This window comes from Triticum aestivum, chromosome 1B (assembly GCF_018294505.1).
Source record: "Triticum aestivum cultivar Chinese Spring chromosome 1B, IWGSC CS RefSeq v2.1, whole genome shotgun sequence".
In the NCBI taxonomy this organism is placed as follows: Eukaryota; Viridiplantae; Streptophyta; class Magnoliopsida; order Poales; family Poaceae; genus Triticum; species Triticum aestivum.
The window spans coordinates 684,314,902-684,337,957 of NC_057795.1; the positions used below are offsets into that span (position 1 = coordinate 684,314,902).

The following is a 23,056-nucleotide window of genomic DNA, read 5'->3' on the forward strand; positions in this document are numbered from 1 at the left end:
AAAAAAGAAAATGTAAAGAAAACAAAAGAAAAAGAAAAAGAAAACAGAAAGAGTTAGCTGTAGCGCGCTTCTCTGGAACATGCTATAGCTATCTTAGTTATAGCGCGTTTCGGAAAAGCGCGGTACTGCTAGTTTGACTCAAATCCCGGCAGCCCGGGCTCAAAATTTCGCTAAGTCCTCCCCCCCCTCTCTACTCCCCCCTGTCCCCCAACTGCTCCATCGCCGCCGTTGCCCTGCCGCCTTCGACCACACCGCCACCGCCCGAGGCCGCCTTTGACCACACCGCCGCCGCCCGCCGCCTTCGACCACACCGCCGCCGCCCGAGGCTGCCCCCTCGACCTCACAGCCGCCGCCCGAGGCCGTCGTCGACCTCACTGTCGCCTCCCTCGAGCTCGCCGCCGCCGCCCTCGACCTCACCGCTGCTGCCCGAGCCAGAGCCTGCCCTCGCCGCCGACCGTAAGGCTATGCCTCTCCTGTCCCTACCCTCCTATTTCTCTCTGCTAGGGCAATTATATATATGTTGATATGCTGTGTTGATGTTCATATGAACCCTAGATTTTTTAGGGCAGTAGGCATTCTATAGCATTTAGGAAAAATGATTAGCAATTTTTTTAGGAAATTAGCTAGAGCAATTTTTATGAAAATTCCTAAACAGTAATTCCATTTAGCTTTAAACTAATAGAGGGTATATAAATAATAGTAGCATTTAGATTTAAATTAACAGAGGGTATAAACAAAAAACACTTAGCTATAAAAAATATTTTGACTACGGACCTGAATTTGTTCCAAATTTCATTCAAATGAAATTTGAATTATTTGGACTATGGACCTGAATATTTTTGAAGAAATTGGGTGTGGGTACTAAGGTCTTGCCGTGGAAATTCTGGTGAGGTCAAAAGGGTTAGAGAAAATGTAGTTCCTAGACTTTTAGCTTTAGACAAAAAACAAAAGTATTTAGCTATAAATAAAAAACAGTAGCTATGGCATTTAGCTATAAACAAAAAACAGATTTGTTTTTCTTTTCAAAAACTTGGTCAAACAGAACAGTAGCTATGGCATTTAGATATATGTCATTGATGTTCATTTGCATATTCCGTTATTGTTGATTATATCTTTTCATTGAAGTGGCCATGTTATATGCAAATTCCTCAATAGTGTTTGCTTATGTTATATCTTTTCATTGAAGTTGTTCGATTGTGCCCAAGTGGCTTTGTTGTTTCCAGGGAATGATGCTGAGTGGCCTATGTTTTGCCGGAATGTTGATTCATTTCCGTTCCGGCAAATTTCAGGTTCTCAATTTGTCCACTTTTTAGCAAAGGTCATGCCGAAATTTTCCGTGAATTTCGGCATGACTTGTGCTACAAACTAGGACATATCGAGTGCCCGGGATTTGCCGCACCAGGAAGGAGTCAACATTCCTGCAAAACAATAGTCCTTTTTTATGTCATTATTCATTTTATTAGGTCTAGAATTAATTGACTAGATTTAATCATAGGAAGCATGGCTAGCAACGATGAAGGACAGGGTTCTGGTGATTGCGACGACATCTACCGGGCGGCAGACGAATATTTTAGCATTACCGACGATCAACCGATGTTGTTGCTGGGCCCACCGGTGGCATCGGGGACTGAGACCGACACGCAGACCGGTGCTGAGACTGAGACCGGCATTGAGACCGGCGCTGAGACCGGTGCTGCCTCGGGGAGCGGAGCCGGTGTAGAACCGAAAGCAAAGAGGCAACGGGTTCCTAACAAACTCAGGCCTACTAGACTGGCGGTCAGGGAGGTGAACAACGGCAATTTTGAGCCAAAGGTGCCCGAGGAAGCGCGCGCGTGCTACGACAATCAAATAGGCTGCATCGTACGGACAACCGTCACCATCAACGATGAGAAACTACAGAAGATAGAAAATATGAGGAGCTCCCTCCTAAAGAAGTTTCACCAGATATTCTTATTCCCGGGCCGGAATGAGAAGGATTATGAAGATCCAGACGAGGACCCGGCAATGAAGAAGATAAACAAACACGTCATGACCAAGTTTAGCGACGCGTTGGCCGCCTGAAAAAATCAAGTGAAAGCAAAGATCGACGACGGGGAACCCTACTCCGAGATTGTAAAGGATAATCCGACAATCACGGAAGAGCAGTTTCAAATATTCAAGGAGACTTGCGAGGCCGAAGCTGCCAAAAAAAGTCTAACTACATGAAGGGGCTTCAAAAGAGGAACATTGGGAGCCACCACCTCGGAAGTCGTGGTTACGGCGGAAAGAGGTCCAAATGGGCCAAGGAGGACGCGGAAGCCGCGAGTCTGGGCATCCCAGACCCCTTGGCAGATTTCACCGTCCCGCAGGAGCGTGATGTCCTGAGGGCTCGGCACCGTTGGGACCCAGTGAAGAAGGTTTACGAGACAACACCGGTCATTACGGAGTTCATGAGACTGCTGGTAATTTTAGTTTCTGATCAATTCGAATGCACACGTTAGTCATATTTGTAAATGATCCTTGTGACTTTTGCAGAGAGAGCAGCACCGGATTGCAGCCGAAAGCGACTCGCTGTCTGAGGCATTGGCGAGGCCCAAGTGGGACACTCCATTCAACTAGGCGTTGAACATATTGAAACGACAACCGGTGGATACTCGACCGTCGTATGGACGCGTGCACGGTGTCGGAGACGGCGCCACGTGGAAGAAGTACTACCGTGAGACCACGGAGGAGAGAAAGGAAAGACGGAGGTTAACTGAAGAAAACATCGACAAGAAGGTTGAGATTGCGGTTGAGAAGAAATCATCTCAGACAGTCGCAACAGCGGTAGCTGCCGCAAAACAGGCGATTGCAGATATGTCTACTTCCTTGGTGACGGGCGTTTTCACTTGGACAAGGCAAAATCCAGAAAAAAAATGCAGAGGACTTTCCCCTTGCTGACTTCTTGGGAGCACCTGCTCCCGCACCTGCTCCCGTACCTGCTCCCTCACCGGCTCCCGCACCATCTCCCGCATCAGCTCCCGCACCGGCTCCCGCACCGGCTCCCGCACCGGATGTGCTCGGTGGTGCCTCCTCTTTGGCTGAGCTCGACGCCCTCACGGTATCTGTCACACCGGCCCCCTTCAATATAAATGTATAATCTCCCGTTTTCGTTGCCTTTCGGATGTCTCACGTCGCAGACTTTTCTTTGCAGGTCGACGAAACCCTGTACACCATATTGTACACCATCGGCGAACAGAAGGTGGACGTGGGGAAGGCGACGATAATGGAGCCGAAGGAATCATTGTTCCACAGCCGGCCGATCCCCCCCGAACGTCTTCAAGGTTTCCGTGGCCAGTGTCAAACCGGGCCACGAGAATTTGCCTCCTCTAATACCAGTGGGGGATGACGACGAGACCCCGCGGCGGCTTGGTGATTGTTGCAATGGGTGGGTCCTGTTGTGGCCAAAGAGTATGCTTCGTCTGGAGGTGGCCGGGAGCACACCCACGAGCACGCAGCCTTAGCAAGGTATGAACATCAACACCCCACCTACCCAATTAGCATCGGGTGTCGGGTTGGGTGATAGCGGACGGGGTAAGGAGGAGGCTCCATTAGTCGTTGATGACGTCGCCATGGATGAGGACGAGGATGACGATGACGCTGAACAGTATGTCTATACTGGCGCCTCCTCAGGGTTTGAGCATCATGAGTTGGTGCCTGAATTACCGTCTCAACGTATTATTGACGACCTTCCGGTAGTAAAGAAGTCTAGGAAGAGAGCGAGGAAAGGCAAAAAAGCTGATTCTATGATCCAGCCGCCTCAGCAGCCTCGGCTTCAGGACCGTATAGATATCACCGATGCGGATAAATGGCATATCCCCGGTCAACCAATCCTACCTGCAACAGTGCTACGGGCCAGATTCGGCGATCTAAGGAGACTTCATGACGATGTGTTGCGGGTAGAGAAAGGCCTCATCGCCTCGAAAGATCCAGGATACCCACTCTACGTGGTTAAAGTTCCGCGGCAAATGTCGTACGTCGACAGCTTCCCTGCGGATAAGTTCTTCCTCTGATTCGATTACATATTCGACATGTTTCACGTGAAGAAGCTGGATTTTACGTTTGTCCGCCTTTATGCCTTGCACATGAACTACATCATTGGGGTTGAGCAGATACGTCATATCTGTGTCGCTGACCCGTACTACATGCGCGAGAGCTTCTTGGGAGTCTGTGCAGAGCAGCATGAATACGCGAGGGATTACATCGTCAGTTTCATGCTCGCCAATAAGGACAAGGAGGCGATTCTCGTGCCTTATCATCCCGTGTAAGTCATCCGCGCTGCTATCCTTCCTTCGATTTCAATAATTCATTTGCACGGTGGAGGCTAATTAATTTGAGGTGTACTTATTTTGCGCAGCGGCGGGCGCGTCGTCCTCATCATCCTCTACCCCCGATTCTCCTACGCTCTTTACTTGGACTCGTCGAAGAACATTCACAAAAAGGACTACACCCACATCAAAGATGTTCTCGACAGTGCTATGTTTTACTACCAAGCAAGGGGTGGAGAGGTTAGGGACAAGAAGAGAAGGGGCGGCAGGGCCGCCTTCAGCCATAAGACCGACTTCTGCTGCATCCAGCAACCGAACGATTCTCTTAATGATGGATTCTATGTCCTACACCACATGCTGGAGTACAGACGGGATCACTAGAACCTTCACATGTCACCTAGATCTGGCGATGCCCATATTCTGCAATGGGCAAAGGACATAGGAGATATCGAGGATCGTCGACTTCGAGCTGAGTTCTATAACATCCAGCGTGAACTTGCCCAAATCATCATGAAAGAGGTCGTCGGAAAAACAGGGATGTTCTACAGAGAAGGACAAATGTCGCGGGAAGACGTCCGAACATGGATAGCTTCTCAGCGTCTCGACATGAAGCCTTTCACTAAGCTCTGGGACTATCTCCCTGACCTCGATGGATGGCACGGCATGTTGGAGTGATTGTCGATATATGACAATGTGTCTGTTTAGTCCATACTTTCTGTATGACAAAACTTTGAGTTATGCGCAGTGAAACTTTATTTGTGATGTAATTAAATTGTCCTCCTCCTCGACTAGAGAAGATCACTCTAGTTAGGGCATTTTGGATACGATGAACTTTGTTATTTATGCTTATGATATGTTGTTTCTATTTTTGTCAAGTCTGTCTCTTTCTGTTGCTCAACCATATATGTTGCATATCATCGACTCATGTGACAATGCAGGTGCATAGATCATCGATGGTAAAGAAGTGCTACGCCAGGAGTATATATACGATGAGTGGCCGGAGTGTCAGGCCCAGGTGTTGCCGGTTTCCGGTTTCCGAGCGACAGGCAGTAGTTAGTTTAGGTTCACGCTAATGCGAGAGAGGGATACGAACTCATGTATTCAAAGTGATAGCTCTTCTCGCGTATACCATTGTTTAGATGGATGACGATGTATTTGCAAGTAATCAAGGACTTGTATCGCTATTTTCGAGATGATGACGAAAGACCACTTTGTGTTGGATGATGATTATGATGAGACTATTTGTACGTATATGCTATGATTACATTCGTGGTCTCGCAGGCATTTGTATGTGTATCATGATGACATTTCTATGTGCTAAAGATTCTTCTATAAAGCCTGTTCAAATACAAAACAAATATGCCAAAAAAAACCTGTTAAATTAGCAGTAGCGAGTGTATAAAAGTTAGCAGCAGCGCCGCGATAGCAGTAGCGCGTCATTGCAAAGGGCGCTAGAGCTACTAGCAGTAGCGAGCTCCCAATAACCGCGCTGCTGCTACACTTGTGTAGCAGTAGCGCCGGTGACCACGCGCTACTGCTATATGTTAGTTGTAGCGCCTTATTAGTAGCACCCCTCCCCGCGCTACTAATACACCTAAAACCCGCGCTGCTGCTAGACTTTTCCCTAGTAGTGGTACGTAGCATCGATAAAGCATGAAGATAATAAAGGACACTTCTCTCTATTAGCTAGCTAACACAATATATGAAACCCCTAAAAATTAACCCTACAAAACCCCCACAAAACCCCAAACCCCCCTTCCTTTCAAAAAAAAAACAAAAAACCCAGCCGTTGAACTGCTGACGCTTGGATGCCTTTTGGTTTCGGTTGGTGCCACCAACCGGAACAAAAGGCCCTCCTTCCTGGGCAAGCCGCAGCGGCCACATGGAGCCCCATCTGTCCCGGTTCGTGGGCGAACCGGGACTAAAGGTGTTGGGATTTAGTACCGACACTTTAGTCCCGGTTCGGCAACCGGGACAAATGGGCCTTATGAACCGGGACAAATGGGGCTTTTTCTACTAGTGATGCAATCTCTCCACCAGAAGGATGTATTGGGTGTAGGAGTTGGAAGGAAAACCATGATCATAATATACTTCCCAAACCACTTTGGCCCATGGTATATCCATGTGATTGATAAACTTATGCACCATTCCAAAAGACGGCAAGTGTTCTACAGGGACATATTCAATATGCCCAGTCCTCCTCTATCCTTTGGCATATATTAAAACCCCAGCTACCAAGGGAGGGTTTTTCTTTTCCAGGTCCTTACCTCTCCAAAAGGGATGTCTCCTATATTTATCAATATGTTTTATGACGCCTTTCTATAGAAGTAAACAACTCATAAGAAAATTAGGCAAAGAGGATAAAACTGCATTGACCATGAGCATTCTCCCATCATAGCTTAAGAACAAAGAGTAAAAGTTTAAACTTTTATAAATTATGTCAATGATAAACATAAAAAAAATTCATTATTGGCTGGGTGAAACTGAGAGGAGCACCTAAATAAGTAAATGGAAAAGTGCCAATGAGGCAACCCAGAATGGTGGATATGACCTGCATGGTCTCATATGGGGTATTGATGGGTAAAATGCTTGATTTATGGTAATTAACCTTTAATCCAGAGGCTTTGGAGTAGAGATTCACCAAATGTTGCAGTTTATCCAATTGCTCTGCACATGATGGCATGATGATCAGAGTATCATCAACATATTGAAGTATGGGGAAGTCAGGGCAGGAGTTAAATTTGATTGGGGTACTGAATAATATCGATGTGCATTGCATAATTTAATATTTTCTAGAAAAAAATCAGCTCATGGAACAAAAAGGAGGGGAGAAAGGGGATCTCCCTGTCTCACCCATCTTCTGCATTTGAAAGAGTTACGAGACACTCCATTCAATAGTACATCAAAGTTGCAGCGTTGAGAATTTGTTCAATCCAAGAGCACCATTTGATCCCCAATCCTTTTTTCTTCATAATAGATGAAATCATGCCATGTTCCATCTTGTCAAGGGCTTTATCAAAATCCAGATTTAACACCGTTGTGTTTTTTTTGCTTTTATGGCTTTGAAACAAATATCCATATGCCCAGGCAATATGATCCTATATAGATGTAGATTTGATGAATCCATACTGATTGACATGAATTAGCTCTAAAATTATGGAATGCAGTCTATTGGCTAGAAGTTTAGTAAGCAACTTGATTGTGCAACTGAGGAGGGAGATGTGTCTGTAATCATTGGCATAAGAAGCACCAGGCTTCTTGGGAATAAGAGAAATGTAAAGATCTATTGATGTTTTGTAGGCAGACCTCACATTTGTAAAAGTTGGTTACCAAGATCATGAAAATATTGCTTGATTCTTGACCAGCACTTCTTGATAAAATCAAAGTTAAAGTCATCCGAGACTGAAGATTTATTTGAGTGCAAGTCTTTAATGATGACATCTATCTCCTCAGTAGAGAAAGTTTCTTCTAGGAAAGATAAACCATGATGCACTGGCAAGAGGTAAAGCAACTCCGGACGGATATTATAATGTTCTATTTTTTCCAGCATGTCTTTAAAGTTTCATGTAGAAGAGAGGCTTTTGCAACATGATTGGAGACCCTAGTACCATCTGATCCAAGCAATGAAGATATATAGTTGTGCGCCTATGATAAATAGTAGCCAAAGCATGTATTTTTTAAAGTTGTCACTTCCTAAAGTAACCCATTTAATTTTCTCTCTCAGTTGCCAATATGCCTTTTGTTCCTCCAAAAGTCTATCCAAATAAATTTTAATATCTTTTTACAGGCCAGACTCCAAAGGTGTGAGGGATCTAAAGTTTTCAATTGCGTCCATCATTTCAATCAGAGCATTTTGCATCTCTGATAACCTCTTTTAGATTGGAAAGGATTTTCACCCAAGTCTTTAAGCTTTTTCCTTAAGATCTTCATCTTAGCATTATTCTTTTTGGTTGCATCAGCATAATGAATACCATGCTTCCACACATGTTTCCACCAGAGGCATAAAACTATCATGTTCCATCCACCAATTTTTAAATCGGAATATGTTGCTTTTTGGCATAGATTTTTGAATCTGAATGAGACAAGGCACATTGTCAGAGGTGGTCGTTGCCATTGGGAAAGCCAAAGTATTTGCATAATAAAGTGTCCTAGAGGAGGAAGTAAAAAACCAATCAAGTCTTTCAAGTAGAGGATTTTCTTGCATATTGCTCCAGGTAAATTTCCCGCCTTTAAGAGGAATATCATCCAAGCCTAAATGACTTATGACAACATTAAACTGCAGTATTTCATTAATATTTTCTCATGGTTTACTTCTATCCTCAACACTCCTGATCAGATTAATATCTCCAATAATGAGACAATCTGCATCTTCTGGGATTATAGTGCCATCTTACCAAGCAAGGAATTCAAGTTTCTTGTCATCCCAACATGGGGCATATATATTTGTTAGTGTCCAACAACTAACACATTTGTTAGATCGCGTCAGTAGTTATTTTGAACTAACATTTCCCTCTTAAACTGACTGGAACACCTTCCAAAATGTTGTGTCTGTGGTGGTGGTAGGGAGGGGTGGGGGGAGGGTCGTCTAAATCCCAAAGCCACATTCTCTTTTCTGTCTTTCATGTTTGTGTTTGATTTTTCACTCAATTTTTCTTTTTTAACCGAGACATATGGGTTTTTTTATTCGATTTCGCACGTAACTATATCAGCTTTTATTATTCTCCGTGCAATCGCGGGAGCTGTCCGTACTCTAACGAGGTCCCATAAAAAAAGAACCTAAGCAATATAGAGAGAAGTTTGTGACTCCCACTACTAGAAAAGCTATTATTAACGATGATGGACAAAAACTCTTGGTCGTTGAAATGCAGTCCCATCCGAGCCAGCCCCGTGCGACGGAAATCAGCTACTCAAGCAGAACCATGGGTGCGCTCCTTATTTTTCTCATCTCCTATTTGTAGGTAATAGCTTTATAATAAACAGAATCTCTCACCTTTATCTCACCCCATAAGCAGCAGATTAAAAGAGTAAAAAAATTGTTGGCGGTTCCCGAGAACATTTGGCACTAAAGTCTCTTAAAGCAAACCAAGTCATCCAGATCCTCAATCCTCGTACAACTAGGCCACCTGCTCACGACATCCACCTCCAAGAATACATTTTTTTTTTGAGAATCTCACAAAGCTTTATTACTGAATCATAATGTTCATAGGTACAAAAAGAAGATCGCCGGGTTGTCCTACCCAAGTGTGTCGGCCAAACCCTAAAGATAACGCATGCTTTGCGAGATTATGGGCCTCCGTATTGGAGGTCCTATACTCATGAGTAAACGAACATGAAATAAAGGTAGTTGCTCTAGTCTTGATTTCCTCGACAATGGCTCCAAATTCTGCTGAGCTTCCCTGTCTGATTGCATCTACCACCACCTTGCAATCGGAGGCAACAAGTAAATGGTTGATATAGAGATCTTCTGAAAGTGCTAATGCCTCCTGAACAGCTAGTGCTTCTAGCACTTGGGGGTTGTGCAGTCCTCTAAAAACGAGAGCTGACGCTCCCATGAACAAACCTCTCTCATCCCTGCAAACCACACCAACTGCGCCAAACGTACCTGGGCGTGACACGGCCGCGTCCACATTGAGTTTGTAGTAATCTGTTGGTGGTGGAATCCACGTACGGGGTCGTGGTACTGCTATCCCATGTGCTTCCTCCTTCTTCTTCTTCAAAAACTCTATGTCTGATAAGTAAGCTTTGATGAAGTTGTCAGTGGCAAACGGAGTCTGGTATATATCCTCATGTATAGCTTTCCGTCTTGCACTCCAAATCACCCATAAAGTAACAATCATCAACTGAAATTGCTCCGGTGGAAGAGAGTCATTCATGGCAAAGAGCCACAGCCGTGCGTCAGGTTCTGAGGTTGCCCACATGTGCTCGACCATCTCGGCTTCTGAAAGTGCCCACACACACCTAGACACATTACACTCCAGCAAAGAATGCCGCCAGCTATCCTGCCCTCCGCATAGGGAGCAAGCACTCGTGGTGGCCATATGACGATGGTTTAGGACATCTCCCGTAGGGAGTGAGTGTTGCGCCAATCGCCAAGTGAAAAAGCGCAGTTTCGGTGGCACTGACATGTTCCATAGCGAGTTCCACCCCCTCATCTCATGTTCAGAGTTGGAAGGATCCTCCCTTTCCTCCAGCCATGCCTCGCGCCCAATCTTGATCTTGACAATCATCTTATAAGCTGACCGTACAGAAAAACGCCCCCTTGGATCATCATTCCATGCCCAGAAATCGTCCACACGCCGTGTACAGAGCGGTATTTGCAAGATCGCCTCCACATCAATGGGTAGGAACACATGTCTAAGCAAGTCCTCTCGCCATGCAGCTCTAGTGTGGTCGATCAGATCAGAAACCAGTTGCGGTGGGTCAGCAACTAAGGAGGCCACCGGCTTCATCATTCCGTCCCTTGGGATCCAACTATGTTGCCATATGTTCGTGGTAGTTCCATCACCAATACGCCGGATAGCTCCTTGGGTGATAATATCTCTCCCATCAAGTATAGATCGCCACACCTGAGAAGGATGTGGACCTAGTTGAGCTTCAAGGACTGTACATTGTGGAAAATATGATGCTTTAAGGATTTGTGCACTAAGAGAGGAGGGATCATTCAATAATCTCCAAATTTGCCGAGACAAAAGTGCCAAGTTGAAGATTTCTATATCCCGAAAGCCAAGTCCTCCCAAACTTTTCGGTCGGGTCATCAAATCCCAAGCTACCCAACATGGTTTCCTCTTGCCTCTCTTGCTCCCCCACCAAAATTGACGAATGAGTGACGTAATGCTTCCACAAAGGCCTCGAGGTAATCTGAAGCAAGACATCGAAAAAACTGGTAAAGCTTGAGCCACAGATTTTATGAGAACCTCCTTTCCTGCCACTGATAAAAGTTTCTCCATCCATCCCTTTATCCTTTCCCAAACTCTATCTCGTAAATATTTGAAGGTGCCATTTTTGGACTGTCCAACATCGGTCGGCAGACCCAAATACTTTTCACTCAAAGACTCATTCTGCACATTAAGTATATTCTTTATCTCCACCCTAAGGGTCTCCGGGCATCCCTTACTGAAAAATATGGACGATTTATCATAGTTTACCCTTTGGCCCGAAGCCAAGCAATATGCATCAAGTAGGTTTGAAACCTCATTTGCCCCCTGGACACTAGACTTGAAAAGCAGCAGGCTGTCATCTGCAAACAAAAGGTGGTTCACTACCGGAGCCGTGGGCGCCACATTTATGCCACCGAGCACTAATGACTGAGAACTGTGTTTTAAAAGGCACGAAAGGCCTCCGCTGCAATCAAGAATAAGTAAGGGGAAATAGGATCTCCCTGCCTGATACCCCTGGAAGGTGAGAAGCTCTCTAATCTTTCTCCATTAAACAAGACCGAGAATGAAACAGAAGTGATCATGCTCATAACTGTATGGATCCAATCTGGTGCAAAGCCAAGCTTAACCATAATTGCCTTTAGATAAGGCCACTCTAGTCTGTCATATGCCTTCATCATATCAAGCTTAAGTGCACAAAAGCTGTTTGTCTTGGATCTGTTTCTCTTCATGAAGTGCAAACATTAAGAATACATGGCCATTCTCCCCATCTCTGGTCGTTGCCGCTGACAAGCCCATTAAAATCGTCCGGTTGTGCCTCCTTTTCGTCTCCTCGCCATCTCTTGTTAATCCTCGGCGATCCAGAAGATCTAGGAGGAGCAGAAAGAAAACGAATCTGGTAGGATCCATCTCCTTGCGCCTCCTTTTCCTCTCCTCCCCTACTTTTTTTAATCTGGGCGCCTCCATTGATCCCATCTCCCTGCTCTTGTCATACGACTAACGACCCTGGCGCTCCTGCGCTGCAGCCTGCACCTCGCCGACTACCGACCCCGGCGCATACATGTCGCAGTCTACTCCTCGCAGCCGTCCTTGAACCCAGCGTGCACACGCTGTGGCGTGCACATCGCCGGCCGGTCACCTCGTCCTCGGCGCGCTCGAGCTGCATCCTGTATAGTCCACACTACCAGTTTCCACCACGGACGCTATTCCACTACAGGTTCATTGTTAGTCCTCCTTCCTCTGTTTTTTGGTTGCTGGGCCTTTAACAACTATTGTTGATTCGTACCCAGTTCATGATTATTAAACACGTAGGTGCAATTTTATTTGCTTTATTTTGGTTTGCAAATTTACTATGCCATGTTGAATACCATCCATTCATGTGTAGCTCTTATATGATCTGGTTTGTTTATAATTTGCTATGCCTTACATTGAACAAAAATGCAGGGCCACGACCATGATATCTCGGTCTCACATGGCTCCAACGCCCAGTGTCTGTACATCACAGGAACCCTCCGATTCTATCTATCCTTTATTTGTTTGTTGATTCAACAAGTGCACATGCCCAGTAGATGTGTAGGTTCAGGTAGCTTGGGTTTTCTACATAGCTTGGGTTCAGGTTGTGAACTTGTGATGTCGTGATCTACTTGCTAATTTGCTTGTGATGCCCTGATGTACTTGCTTAAATTTATTGATATTTATCTGCTGAACTGAAAATCCCCTGTTTTTTAAGAAAAATATGCACATGTACTAGTTTCGATCTCGAATATACATGTACATGTACTATGGCAGCGAAATGGGTTAGCGGCGCTAAATGAATTAGACCGCCATTTTAAACTTTGCACACATCTCATATGGGAGAACAGGACTATGGGGAGGTTACGACTTAGCTAGAAAAGGTATTAGTCAAACTGAAAAAATTATTCAAGCTATCTCGTATTGAATGATATAAAGAGGTTGCTTGTTTTCATATCTGCAAATGATGTGCCAAGAAAGGTACAATGCGAATTTAGTGCAAATTGGGATGTAGATGATTCGAAAAGTGAGTTTCTAACTAGCATGTAGCACATCAAGAATTTGTTTCTACACTTCATTGTCTTCACTTTACTCAAACATATTGCACACATGATGAGTGAAGTTGATGAGCAATGACGGTGACATAGAAAATGATAAGGATGAAAGTGATGGCATGAAAATAATGTCAAATTTTTATTTATTTTTTCATCATCCACCCTACTTACAATTGGTTGTATATTTTTCAGACAATGCCAATGGCGTAGATGAATTAGCAGGCAGGAGTGATGGTCCACTATAATATATAGAAGCATCAGGAGGGATTGTAATCAGCGATGAAGACTGATTCTCATCCAAAGAAAGATGGTGTCCAGATTGATAAATATTATCTTTCGTCTTCCAGAAAGATATGAGCAAGTACATTGGTCATATAAGGAGTGTTTTTGACTCAATTTTCTAAATGATATTTTAATTCCAGAATTGTATGTCGAAATTTTGGTACTTTGATTAATAAAAGAGGAGATGTGCTTTCAATTCAGATTCTTTTGTTTCTATATTAATGTGGATGTTAATATTCAAATATTGGATGTTGAATCAACTGACTGTTGAATTGAAAGTCATACTAAATATAAGTGGTTCTGAAGGATATCAAAGTGGTGAGGCCTAATCATGTTTTTTTCACCATGAGTACATTATTAACGATGACAAAAATGGTCGTTATTTCCTTGGGATTGACGACGACACAACATCCCGCCGTTACAAGAATAACGACCACATAATGTGGTTGTTAGATTTTTAACGATGGAGCCTACTACGACCAGCAGATTGTGGTCGTTAAAGACATTTAACGACCACAATCTGACTTTTAGCGACCACATATACCATCGTTAAAAATAATTTTCCTAGTAGTGTCCATGATGGTTTTGAAAATCTAGGACGACGATAAGTGCCACACGTGTGGGCGTTTAGGAGTCCGCCCACACATTTTGTGTGGTGTATAAGAGGAACAGCCCACACACCTACGTGTGGGCAAAACAAGTAATGCCCACACACCTCTTTTTTCCCTCCTGATCCCTCTCACACGCGTGTGTGTGGGTGAAGTTGATAACGCCCACACACCCGTATGTCAGGTACCTCCTGGTCCCGCACGCCACGCGTGACGGTCACCGCGCGCCTGCAGTTGCCATGGTCCAGACCCTCGTCCATGTTCGTTTAATTGCAGTTGCCATGTACCATACAAAAACACATGGCAACTCGGTAAAAGAGAGTTGCCATCTGCTTACGTGCACACTAGGCAGTTGCCGTGTACCCTGCAAAACACATGGCAACTCGGGTAAAAAGAAAGTTGTCACCTGCTTATAAAGCACACTAGGGGCAATTGCCATGTGCACTGCAAAACACATGGCAACTAGCAGATTGGGTGTGGGAGAGGAGACGGGCGTGTGGGCGAGATGGCAAATGCCCACACACTAGTCCTTATGTGTGCGTGCAAAGTGGCGTGTGGGCGAACTGCTGAACGCCCCCACACCAGCCCCTCCTGTGTGGTGAAATGGCCGTGTGGACGATCGGGTGAACGCCCACACATCAGGCCAGTCCTACGTGGCACTAGAAACATGTCAAGATTCGTGCGCTCACGAACGGACGCGAATCCACGCGTGTGGGCGAGATGCAAACGCCCACACGTGTGAGCGTTAACATTTTCGAAAATCTAATGGTCTGTGCGTAGTTTTTTGAAGAGTTCGCTTGGTTTTGATCGACTTGATTTTGCCGTTTTCAATCTTAAAAGGAAAAAGATAGGACAAGAGTTGCTCGAAGGTTGTTAAAGAGAGATGTTGTGGGTGAAAGACAAGTGACTACGATGTTGTGCTTGACGCACACTTAGCATCAAGACATGGCGATTGTTCAGACATTGCTCTTGAGACAAATGCATGTGTTTCCAAAAAAATAACTATGTTAATAAGCTGTTTTTTAGTGATGTAGCAACGCACTAAGTGCCTTATTAGTAGCTCTAACAATGTTAGCAAGATGTATCTAGTTGCTTGAAAAAAAGCTGAAAATTCATAACAAGAACTAGTTTGGCACGAGTACATTTATATAGCAGAATATTTCATCATCTATAATTGCTTCTATAATCCTCTATATTGTAAAATTTCCAGAGCATGATATGATGTCATTGTCTGCTCCTATTTATTATCACCGTTGTGGTTTCCATCTTGGTCTGCACCATTGTTCTCACCGGCATCACCCCTCTTTGCCTTGAGGAACTCGATGAGATCTCGGATTGCAGCGTCCGCCCCGCCATTATTCCTCCCTAGAACATCGGTGACCTCTTCGATCGTGGTCGGCACCTCACTCAACAACTGCTCGACCTCGGGAATCATGGCACGGTCTTTAAGTGATTGGTAGTCACGGGACACGCCCCTAAAGTACTCCGGAGTGCAGTACAACACCATTGTCTGCTCATATTTATCCACCTTATTGTTTCCATGATGTTTCACGCCCTTGTTCGCACCGACTTCTCCCCTCTTTGCCTTGAGGAACCCGACGAGATCACTGAGGGCGGCGTCGGCTCCGTCATTCCTCATCAGAACCTCGGCAACCTCTGCCGGTGTGATCGGTACCTCCTCCATCAGCTTCTCGATCTCTGGATACATGGTGTGGTCATCTTCGACGAAGTGGTAGTTCCTGGCCAGGATCCTGAAGGACTCCGGGGTGCAATACCCCATGTGGATGTGCATGTCCATCCTGCCCGGCCGCAACAATGCCGGGTCGAGCCGCTCCTTGTAGTTGGTGGTGAAGACGATGATCCTCTCCTCCCCGCTCGTCGACCACAGCCCGTCGACGAAGTTGAGCAGCCCAGACAACGTCACCTGTTCGGCAAAATCAACACACAAATCAGGTCATCCCCGGATTGAGTTATTGACACAGCACAAAAAAGATACAAGGACCCAATATTATACATGAATATATATGAATGACCATGATTTAACTCATAGTAATTGGCAAACCTTGTCCTCTCCTCCGGTGAAGCTGTGCCTCGCACGCTTCTCGCCGCCTTCCTGGCCACGCTGAGGCAGGTCGATGCTGCAGTCAATGTCCTCAACGACGAGGATGGAGCGGTTGCTCATGCCGACGAGCAGCCTGCGGAGGTCCGAGTTGGACTTGACCTCCGTGAGCTCGAGGTCGTAGATGTCGAACTTGAGGTAGTTGGCCATGGCGGCTACGAGGCTGGACTTGCCGGTGCCCGGCGGCCCGTAGAGCAGGTACCCGCGCTTCCATGCCCTGCCGGTCCTGCGGTAGTAGTCCTTCCTCCTGACGAACCGCTCGAGGTCGTCCATGACGGATCGCTTGAGGTCGCCGTCCATGGCGATCGTGTCGAAGGTGGAGGGGTGGCGGAGGTCGACGGGGGTCCACGCGTCGTACTCGATCATGTGCATCTTGAGGTCCCTGTGCCGGTCCCGGATGGCCTTGGCGGCGTCCACGACGAACGGCAGGTACGAGGCGAGCGCCTGCTCCTTGTGCTTCTTGTGGAAGCAGAGCTCGAAGGACCTGTGGCAGCCGCCGTGCGGGCCGCGGCGGCCGTTGTGGCCGGGGCCGGAGCCGTGGCTTGCGAAGGAGCCGCTGTTACCGGCGACGTCGCGGGAGACGAGGCGCCAGGTGTAGGTGACGCCGTCGTGGACGTCGATGGTCTCCTCGCCGTGGTCCATGGTGACGAGGATGCCCTGGGCCTCGTCGACGCGGGACGCGCGGAGGCGGCGCACGGCGGAGGCCGTGCCGGTGAGGGAGGCGAGGTAGGCGCGGGCGGCGTCGAAGAGCTGGTTGGGCGCGAGGCCCTCGGCCTCGTCGATGACGACGGTGTGGGTGGGGGAGAGGCGGGCGCGGAGGCGGCGCACCACGTCGGCGGTGGACAGGGTGAGCGCGTCGCGGAGCTCGTAGGGCAGCAGCTCGTTCATCAGGCCATTGATCACCATCTCCGCCCCCGCCGCCGTCGCCGCCATGGCCACGTAGCGCTCATACTCGCCGGACGACATGCCGCAGGACTTGATCGACGGTAGCACTGAGAAGCCGATCGAAGCGTGAAGGTAGGGAAGGCGTGCGTGCGTCTTCCTCCTGATAAATCCTTTTCTTTCTTGGGGTTGGGACAATCGTGGTAGTGTTGTACTCCGTGTTATATTTTGAGATCAAACTACAAGTCGCTGTCTAACTTGCAAAATTTACCTTTTTTTTGTGTAAACTTGCCAAATTTGCTATTAGGCCGAATCTCACCCTATAAGTTTCCGAATCGGCACGAGGCGATCCACACGAGTAATCAGATCAGATGGTCGCGGAGGCCATCGATGCGTCCCATCAAATCTGAAGGAACGTCTAAAAACGAAGTCCTCTCGTCAGTAAGGGGGAGTGCCGTTATGGCCGTAAGGCCATCGGGATGAGGCGGACCGGCGTCGACACCGGCGAAAGGCAATGAAACTCTATGAAGTAGAGAGGGTGCTTGTTTTGCCTCACAGGGGCCGCGGGTGCAAGTTAGCACTACTAGAGAAAAGCTTATAGGTAGACGTTTATTAGTGGCGTGGCCGGGCGGGTTTATACCCCTCGCTACAGCTACTTACTAGTAGCGCGGGTTTATACCCCCGCTACAACTAAGTTGATAGTAGGAAAAACCCTAGTAGTAGCGCGGGTTTTGAGGCTATCAGCAGCTCGGGCACCCGCGCTACCAATAAGGTGCTACAGCTAACTGTTAGTAGTAGCGTTGTCTGTACCCGTGCTACTACCATTGACTATATGAGCAGCGCATTTTCGGAACGCGCTACTATTACTTAGCTGTAGCGATTTCCTGAGCCCGTGCTACTGTTATATCTTTCACCATTTCCCCATTCCAGCTTCAATAAACTGCAATTTCCAGATACTAGGTACTACTAGATATTAATTTCATAAAGCATTATAGGTACTAGGTAGTAATTTGGAACCGAGGGAGTACTAGATAACAATTTCATATATACTCAACATGCATCCTCAAGCAGTACAAGGTGACATCGATGACGATCATCATATTTAGTTCTAGATGATATCGACGACGATCATCATATGTAGTTCTACATGATATCGACGATGATCATCATATGTAGTTCTAGATGATATAGCCACACACACATATGTAGTTCTAGATGATATCGACGATGATCATCATCCTCAAGCCTGGGCGGTGGGTGTTCCTGATAGTAATTAGGATGGCCTGTCCAACACGAAGATTCTTGCCAACGAGGAATCTCTTCCACCCAACCAAGTTTAAGTGTGTGCGACCGTCTGTGTCCATGCGGTAAGTACAGGTGGTGACGGAGCCCCTTGCGGTAAGGCGTAGTCCAGCTGAGTCTTCTTCATCAGGCTCGATACCACAACTCACAGATAGGTTCTTTGGTAATTTCTGAATAAGAAAAATATATCAATTAATAAATAGCCTCACACATACTCTTGCAAATATATTTCTATTAAGTCTAGATTTTTACACTATCAAAAGACACAGTACTACGCATTTGTACTAATTAATCATGAATTCTACTAATAAGTATATATGGATTATCTACACTATTAATAGTTTGTTGGATTCTACACTAATAAGCATGTGATCAGACTCTACACTAAAGCATATCAACGACTAGATTCCACACAACATATCATTGGACTCTACACTAAGCATATCATCGGATAATTTGCATTTGTAAGTATAACATACTATATCATGTCGATCGACCATGGTACTTGTTAGGCGGGTCACGAATGGCACCCCGACAAAGTCAGCACGTGGTGGAACTATGTCCCATAGGTTGCACACCTCCTCTTCGCTCAGCCTCATTCTTTGAGCTACGACAGCTTCATGAAGTGGGTTCTCATCATCTTCATCGAGTGGGTCCTCATTATCTTCATCATCTTCTTCATCTGCATCATCTTCGTCATCTTCATCATCTTCGTCATCTTCATCATCTTCCACCAGGTTGAGATAAATGACAGCCAGCTTGGGTCTTTCTGCTCTGAAGGAGAAGCTGATCAACTCACCACCAGTAAGACGCATGCGGGCCAGGAAACGGGCCCATCCATCTCCTCCAATCTGCGACATATTGCGTCCTTTCTCGACCTCCATAGTGTACGGCCCCCCAGGAGCTTCAAATGTTACAGTGTCTCCTGTCAGCTTGTTGAATGTCAACCTCACATTGCATGGGACAGTCTGTGTAAGAAAAGAAAAATGACACAATGCAGTAATGCCAACACTAAAAATAAAATAGTTGTTACATTTCATCTAATTTCTTACCGCCGCATGACGAAAACTCGGCTGGAAGTAGATGCCAAACAACTTGCCAGTTGCAAGGCTGCTGGCGCACCTTGACTTGCACAGTCGACATAGTGGTGGTGGTGGCGGCGCCATTTTCCTAAAGCAATATGAGCAAAGGATTAATGATTCACTTCACAGGAAAGAAAAATAGTAGCATGTGATATTTTTGGTTCTTCCGCGAGAAGCAATTTTATGGACAATTATAATTCTAAGATCTAATAACATATTAGATGACAAGGTACCACGTACCAAAGCATTTCGGTGGCACCTATTGCCGAAAAAATAACAATAAAATGGTGCATACTAAATCAACTAAATCAACTAGCATACTAAATCCACTAGCATACTAAATCAACTAAATCAAAATGTTCTAAATCAACTAGCCTACTAAATCAACTAAATCAACTAGCCTACTAAATCAACTAAATCAAAATGTTCTAAATCAACTAGCCTACTAAATCAACTGAATCATATCAACTAAATCAGAATGTTGCATATGAACTAGCCTACTAAATCAAAATGTAGCAGGGAGGAGGGAGAAGGAGGGGCAACTCGAGGAGGGAGAAGAGAGTAGGACGGAGGAGGAAGGCGGAGCGAGGAGGGGCTAGCCGGCGGCGAGTGGAGGGAGAATGGAGGAGGAAGGCGGAGCGAGGAGGGGCTGGCCGGCGGCGAGTGGAGGGAGAATGGAGGAGGAAGGCGGAGCAAGGAGGGGTCGGCCAGCGGCGAGTGGAGGGAGGACGGAGGAGGAGGCCGGTACCGAGTCCAGTGAGGAGGATGAGGTGACGGCGGCGCAGATCGGAGGAGGGGCGACGGGGGAGGACTGGTGGCGCGGGGGTTGAGGGGGAGATCGAGTGTGTGTGTGAGTGTGATCTGGATTGGATAGGTGAGTGGGGGGAGATGGAATGGCTTAGCAGTAGCGCGCTATAGCAAAATGGGCTACTGCTAAACGACCTATCAGTAGCGCCTTTCGCCAAGAACGCGCTACTGCTATGTTAGACATAGACATAAAAAATACATTGATCATCAATTGTCTTTTTGTGTACAATCTGATTTGTCAATAGGAATCCTCGACGGTTGGTTTAAGAACAGGCGAGGATTTCTATTCCGGCCACAGATCCTACACATAGAGTTCAATGAAGACCAAGTACTTGTGAAAGTTGTAGAAGTAACATATTTAAGGTGGTACAAACTCTCTTCACGGAGCGAGGTGGGACTAAATTTTTGTAGTAACCTTAGTAGCAGCGATTATTGCGTAAATGCGCTACTGCTAATATCCGTAGCAGTAGCGCTCTTTGTGTTAACGCGCTGCTGCTATAACTGGCCTCGCGGCGGCGTCCTAGGAATTTTAGCAGTAGCGCGTCTTAGAGTGTGCGCGCTACTGATAAACTTGTTTCAGCAGCGAGTTTTGAGAGCGCGCGCTACTGCTACATAGCAGCAGCGCCTAATTTTAAAGCGCGCTGCTGGTAAGATTCTGTGTATAGGCTTTTCCCTAGTAGTGGTAGTGCGGGTTTATAACCCTCGCTACTACTAAGTGGTCTCTACCGTGCCCTCCCCCCCCCCTCCCCAAGCGGACATATCATAGTAGTAGCAAGGAGTATAAACCTGCGCTACTACTAAGTTGATAGTAGTAACGCGGGTTTATACCCCTCGCTACTACTAAGTACAAGGTAGGTGAAGTGCCCATATCCTCGGCCGAATCCCTCTTCTCTCCCTCACTCTCCTCCCTTTATCCATAGGCTCTCCCATGGTGCTCCTGCCCAAGAACACCTCCTCCTCCATGGCGCCCAATGAGTTCACCTCCTCGGCGTCGCTAGCGCCCAGGAGCTCGCCCGTCTTCCCCCTCACATCTATGCCACTACGACAGAGCGCCTTAACACCGGCGACCAACCCCACTGCTAACTCCATCCCCTTCCTCTGGTTTGACTCACCCTCCCATGTCCTTGCCCGTGCAGGTCGTCACCATGGACGACCAGGAGCTCGCTGCCTTGGCTGCGAAGAGGATCCCCACGCCGCCGCCTTGCTCGGCCAAGGATCCGGGCCCTTTGCAGCAGCCGTCGCTGGATCTGGTCTACTGCTGCCCTTCCGCACCTTCGGCGACCCCTGCCAACACTGGATCGAACCATTGTTGCCATTGACAGCACATACGGGATTGGGAACTTTTTTGTTTTTTAAATTAATAGTAGTAGCGCGGGTAGCACCCACGCTACTACTAATAGACATAGTAACAGCGCGGGTGCACCCACGCTACTCCTACAAGTTAGAAACAATCATGAATTCAAAAAATATCATGCTTTTAGAAAAAAAAATGAAAACAAGAAGGAGAGGAAAAACCGAACTAAACGTTCCAAAAAAGAGAAGAAAAAAAAGGAACCAGAAAAAGGAAAAAGAGAAGAAGAAAAGACAGAAAAGGATGAAACAAATTACATCAGGTGAGGTGGCTGGGTGGTTATCACACATACGGTCGCTCTTTTTAGGATTCACCGGGAATCGGAAGAGAAAATAGTTAACGAGCGCTCCTTCGGGCTTTTTTAGTTGTTTTTTTCGGGTTTTTTTTTGACGTTTTGGTTTTCCACCGCTCGTCCTTAGCTTTTCGATTAAAAACAAAATCGGAAAAAAATTGCGCAAAAAAACGCGTTTTCTTTTTTATCTTTCGCGAGAGTTACGGTTTTGTTTCCGCGAGAGGCACGGTTTTGCTTTCGCAAGAGTCATGGCCGTGCCTCTTGGAAACGGAAAAAAACGCGTTTTCTGTTCTTTTTTTCTTTCGCGAGAGTCACGGTTTTGCTTCCGTGAGAGGTTCGGTTGTGCTTTCGCGAGAGTCACGGCCGTGCCTTCTCGGAAACAAAAAAAAAACACTTTTTTTTTCCACGAAAGTCACGGTTTTGTTTTCGCGAAAGACATGGCTGTGATTTCGTGAGAGGCACGGGCGTGCCTCTTTCGGAAAGGGAAAAAACACGTGCTCCCGATTCGGTGTTCTCGTGAAAAAAAAAAGTTGTCAAGACCTATCAACATGGGATCTAGTTCTGAAGATCTCGACGCGAGAAATCCAACAGTGAAAGCGGTTCGAAACATTTTGAATAAATGGATCTACGAAAAAAGAGAAAACTCCGGTTGCGACAAGTGGTGCACATGTTGCATGCAACTTGTCAGGTTGTAGTGATCTTTGCAATGAGTACTTCTGAACTAGTGATTTCAGGGAATCAGTGATGTCTGGTGTTTAGAACAAACACGTTGGCGATTTGCTGGGCCTTAGGCCAGAATGTTAAGTCACGACGTTTCTGTGAGCTTGAGGAACTTAAGCCTGAACGTTAAGTCAGGATTGTAAATCGCAATAACGCGCCCCCTCACAAGTACCCTCCTTTTGTTAGGGTTACTCCTTTCTCTCTTTTTCTGGAAAACTTTCGATTTATTCACCATCTTTAATCATGGTAGTACGGCAAACACTAGAACGTTAAGTCGGTCTGGCCATTACGGCTCGCGCCGTCCACCACTGGCCACGCGGCCACTTTGCCACCTCAAAGCGAGCTTAATTTTGTGCTTGGTGCTTTTTGCCGTTGTCTATTTTT

At 46.4% G+C, this 23,056-nt stretch overlaps 1 protein-coding gene and 1 long non-coding RNA gene across 3 annotated transcripts; one reads left to right on the forward strand and one right to left on the reverse strand.

The window, feature by feature from the left end:
• The first annotated feature begins 11,928 nt into the window (after positions 1-11,928).
• LOC123100809 (uncharacterized) lies at positions 11,929-13,603 on the forward strand. 2 transcript variants are annotated; one of them, XR_006448468.1, is made up of 3 exons: positions 11,929-12,059; positions 12,187-12,384; positions 13,420-13,603. It is a non-coding gene; the product is annotated as an uncharacterized lncRNA (long non-coding RNA). The 2 variants fall into 2 exon arrangements; XR_006448467.1 differs by having other exon boundaries at positions 12,187-12,377.
• A 1,538-nt stretch (positions 13,604-15,141) lies between these two features.
• On the reverse strand, positions 15,142-17,261 carry LOC123100820 (AAA-ATPase At3g50940). The gene is made up of 2 exons (XM_044522694.1): positions 16,180-17,261; positions 15,142-16,041 (listed from the first exon to the last, which is right to left on the reverse strand). Exons 1-2 carry the CDS (start codon positions 17,200-17,202, stop codon positions 15,355-15,357), a joined length of 1,710 nt encoding a protein of 569 aa, XP_044378629.1. The 5' UTR covers positions 17,203-17,261; the 3' UTR covers positions 15,142-15,354.
• Positions 17,262-23,056: the final 5,795 nt, after the last annotated feature.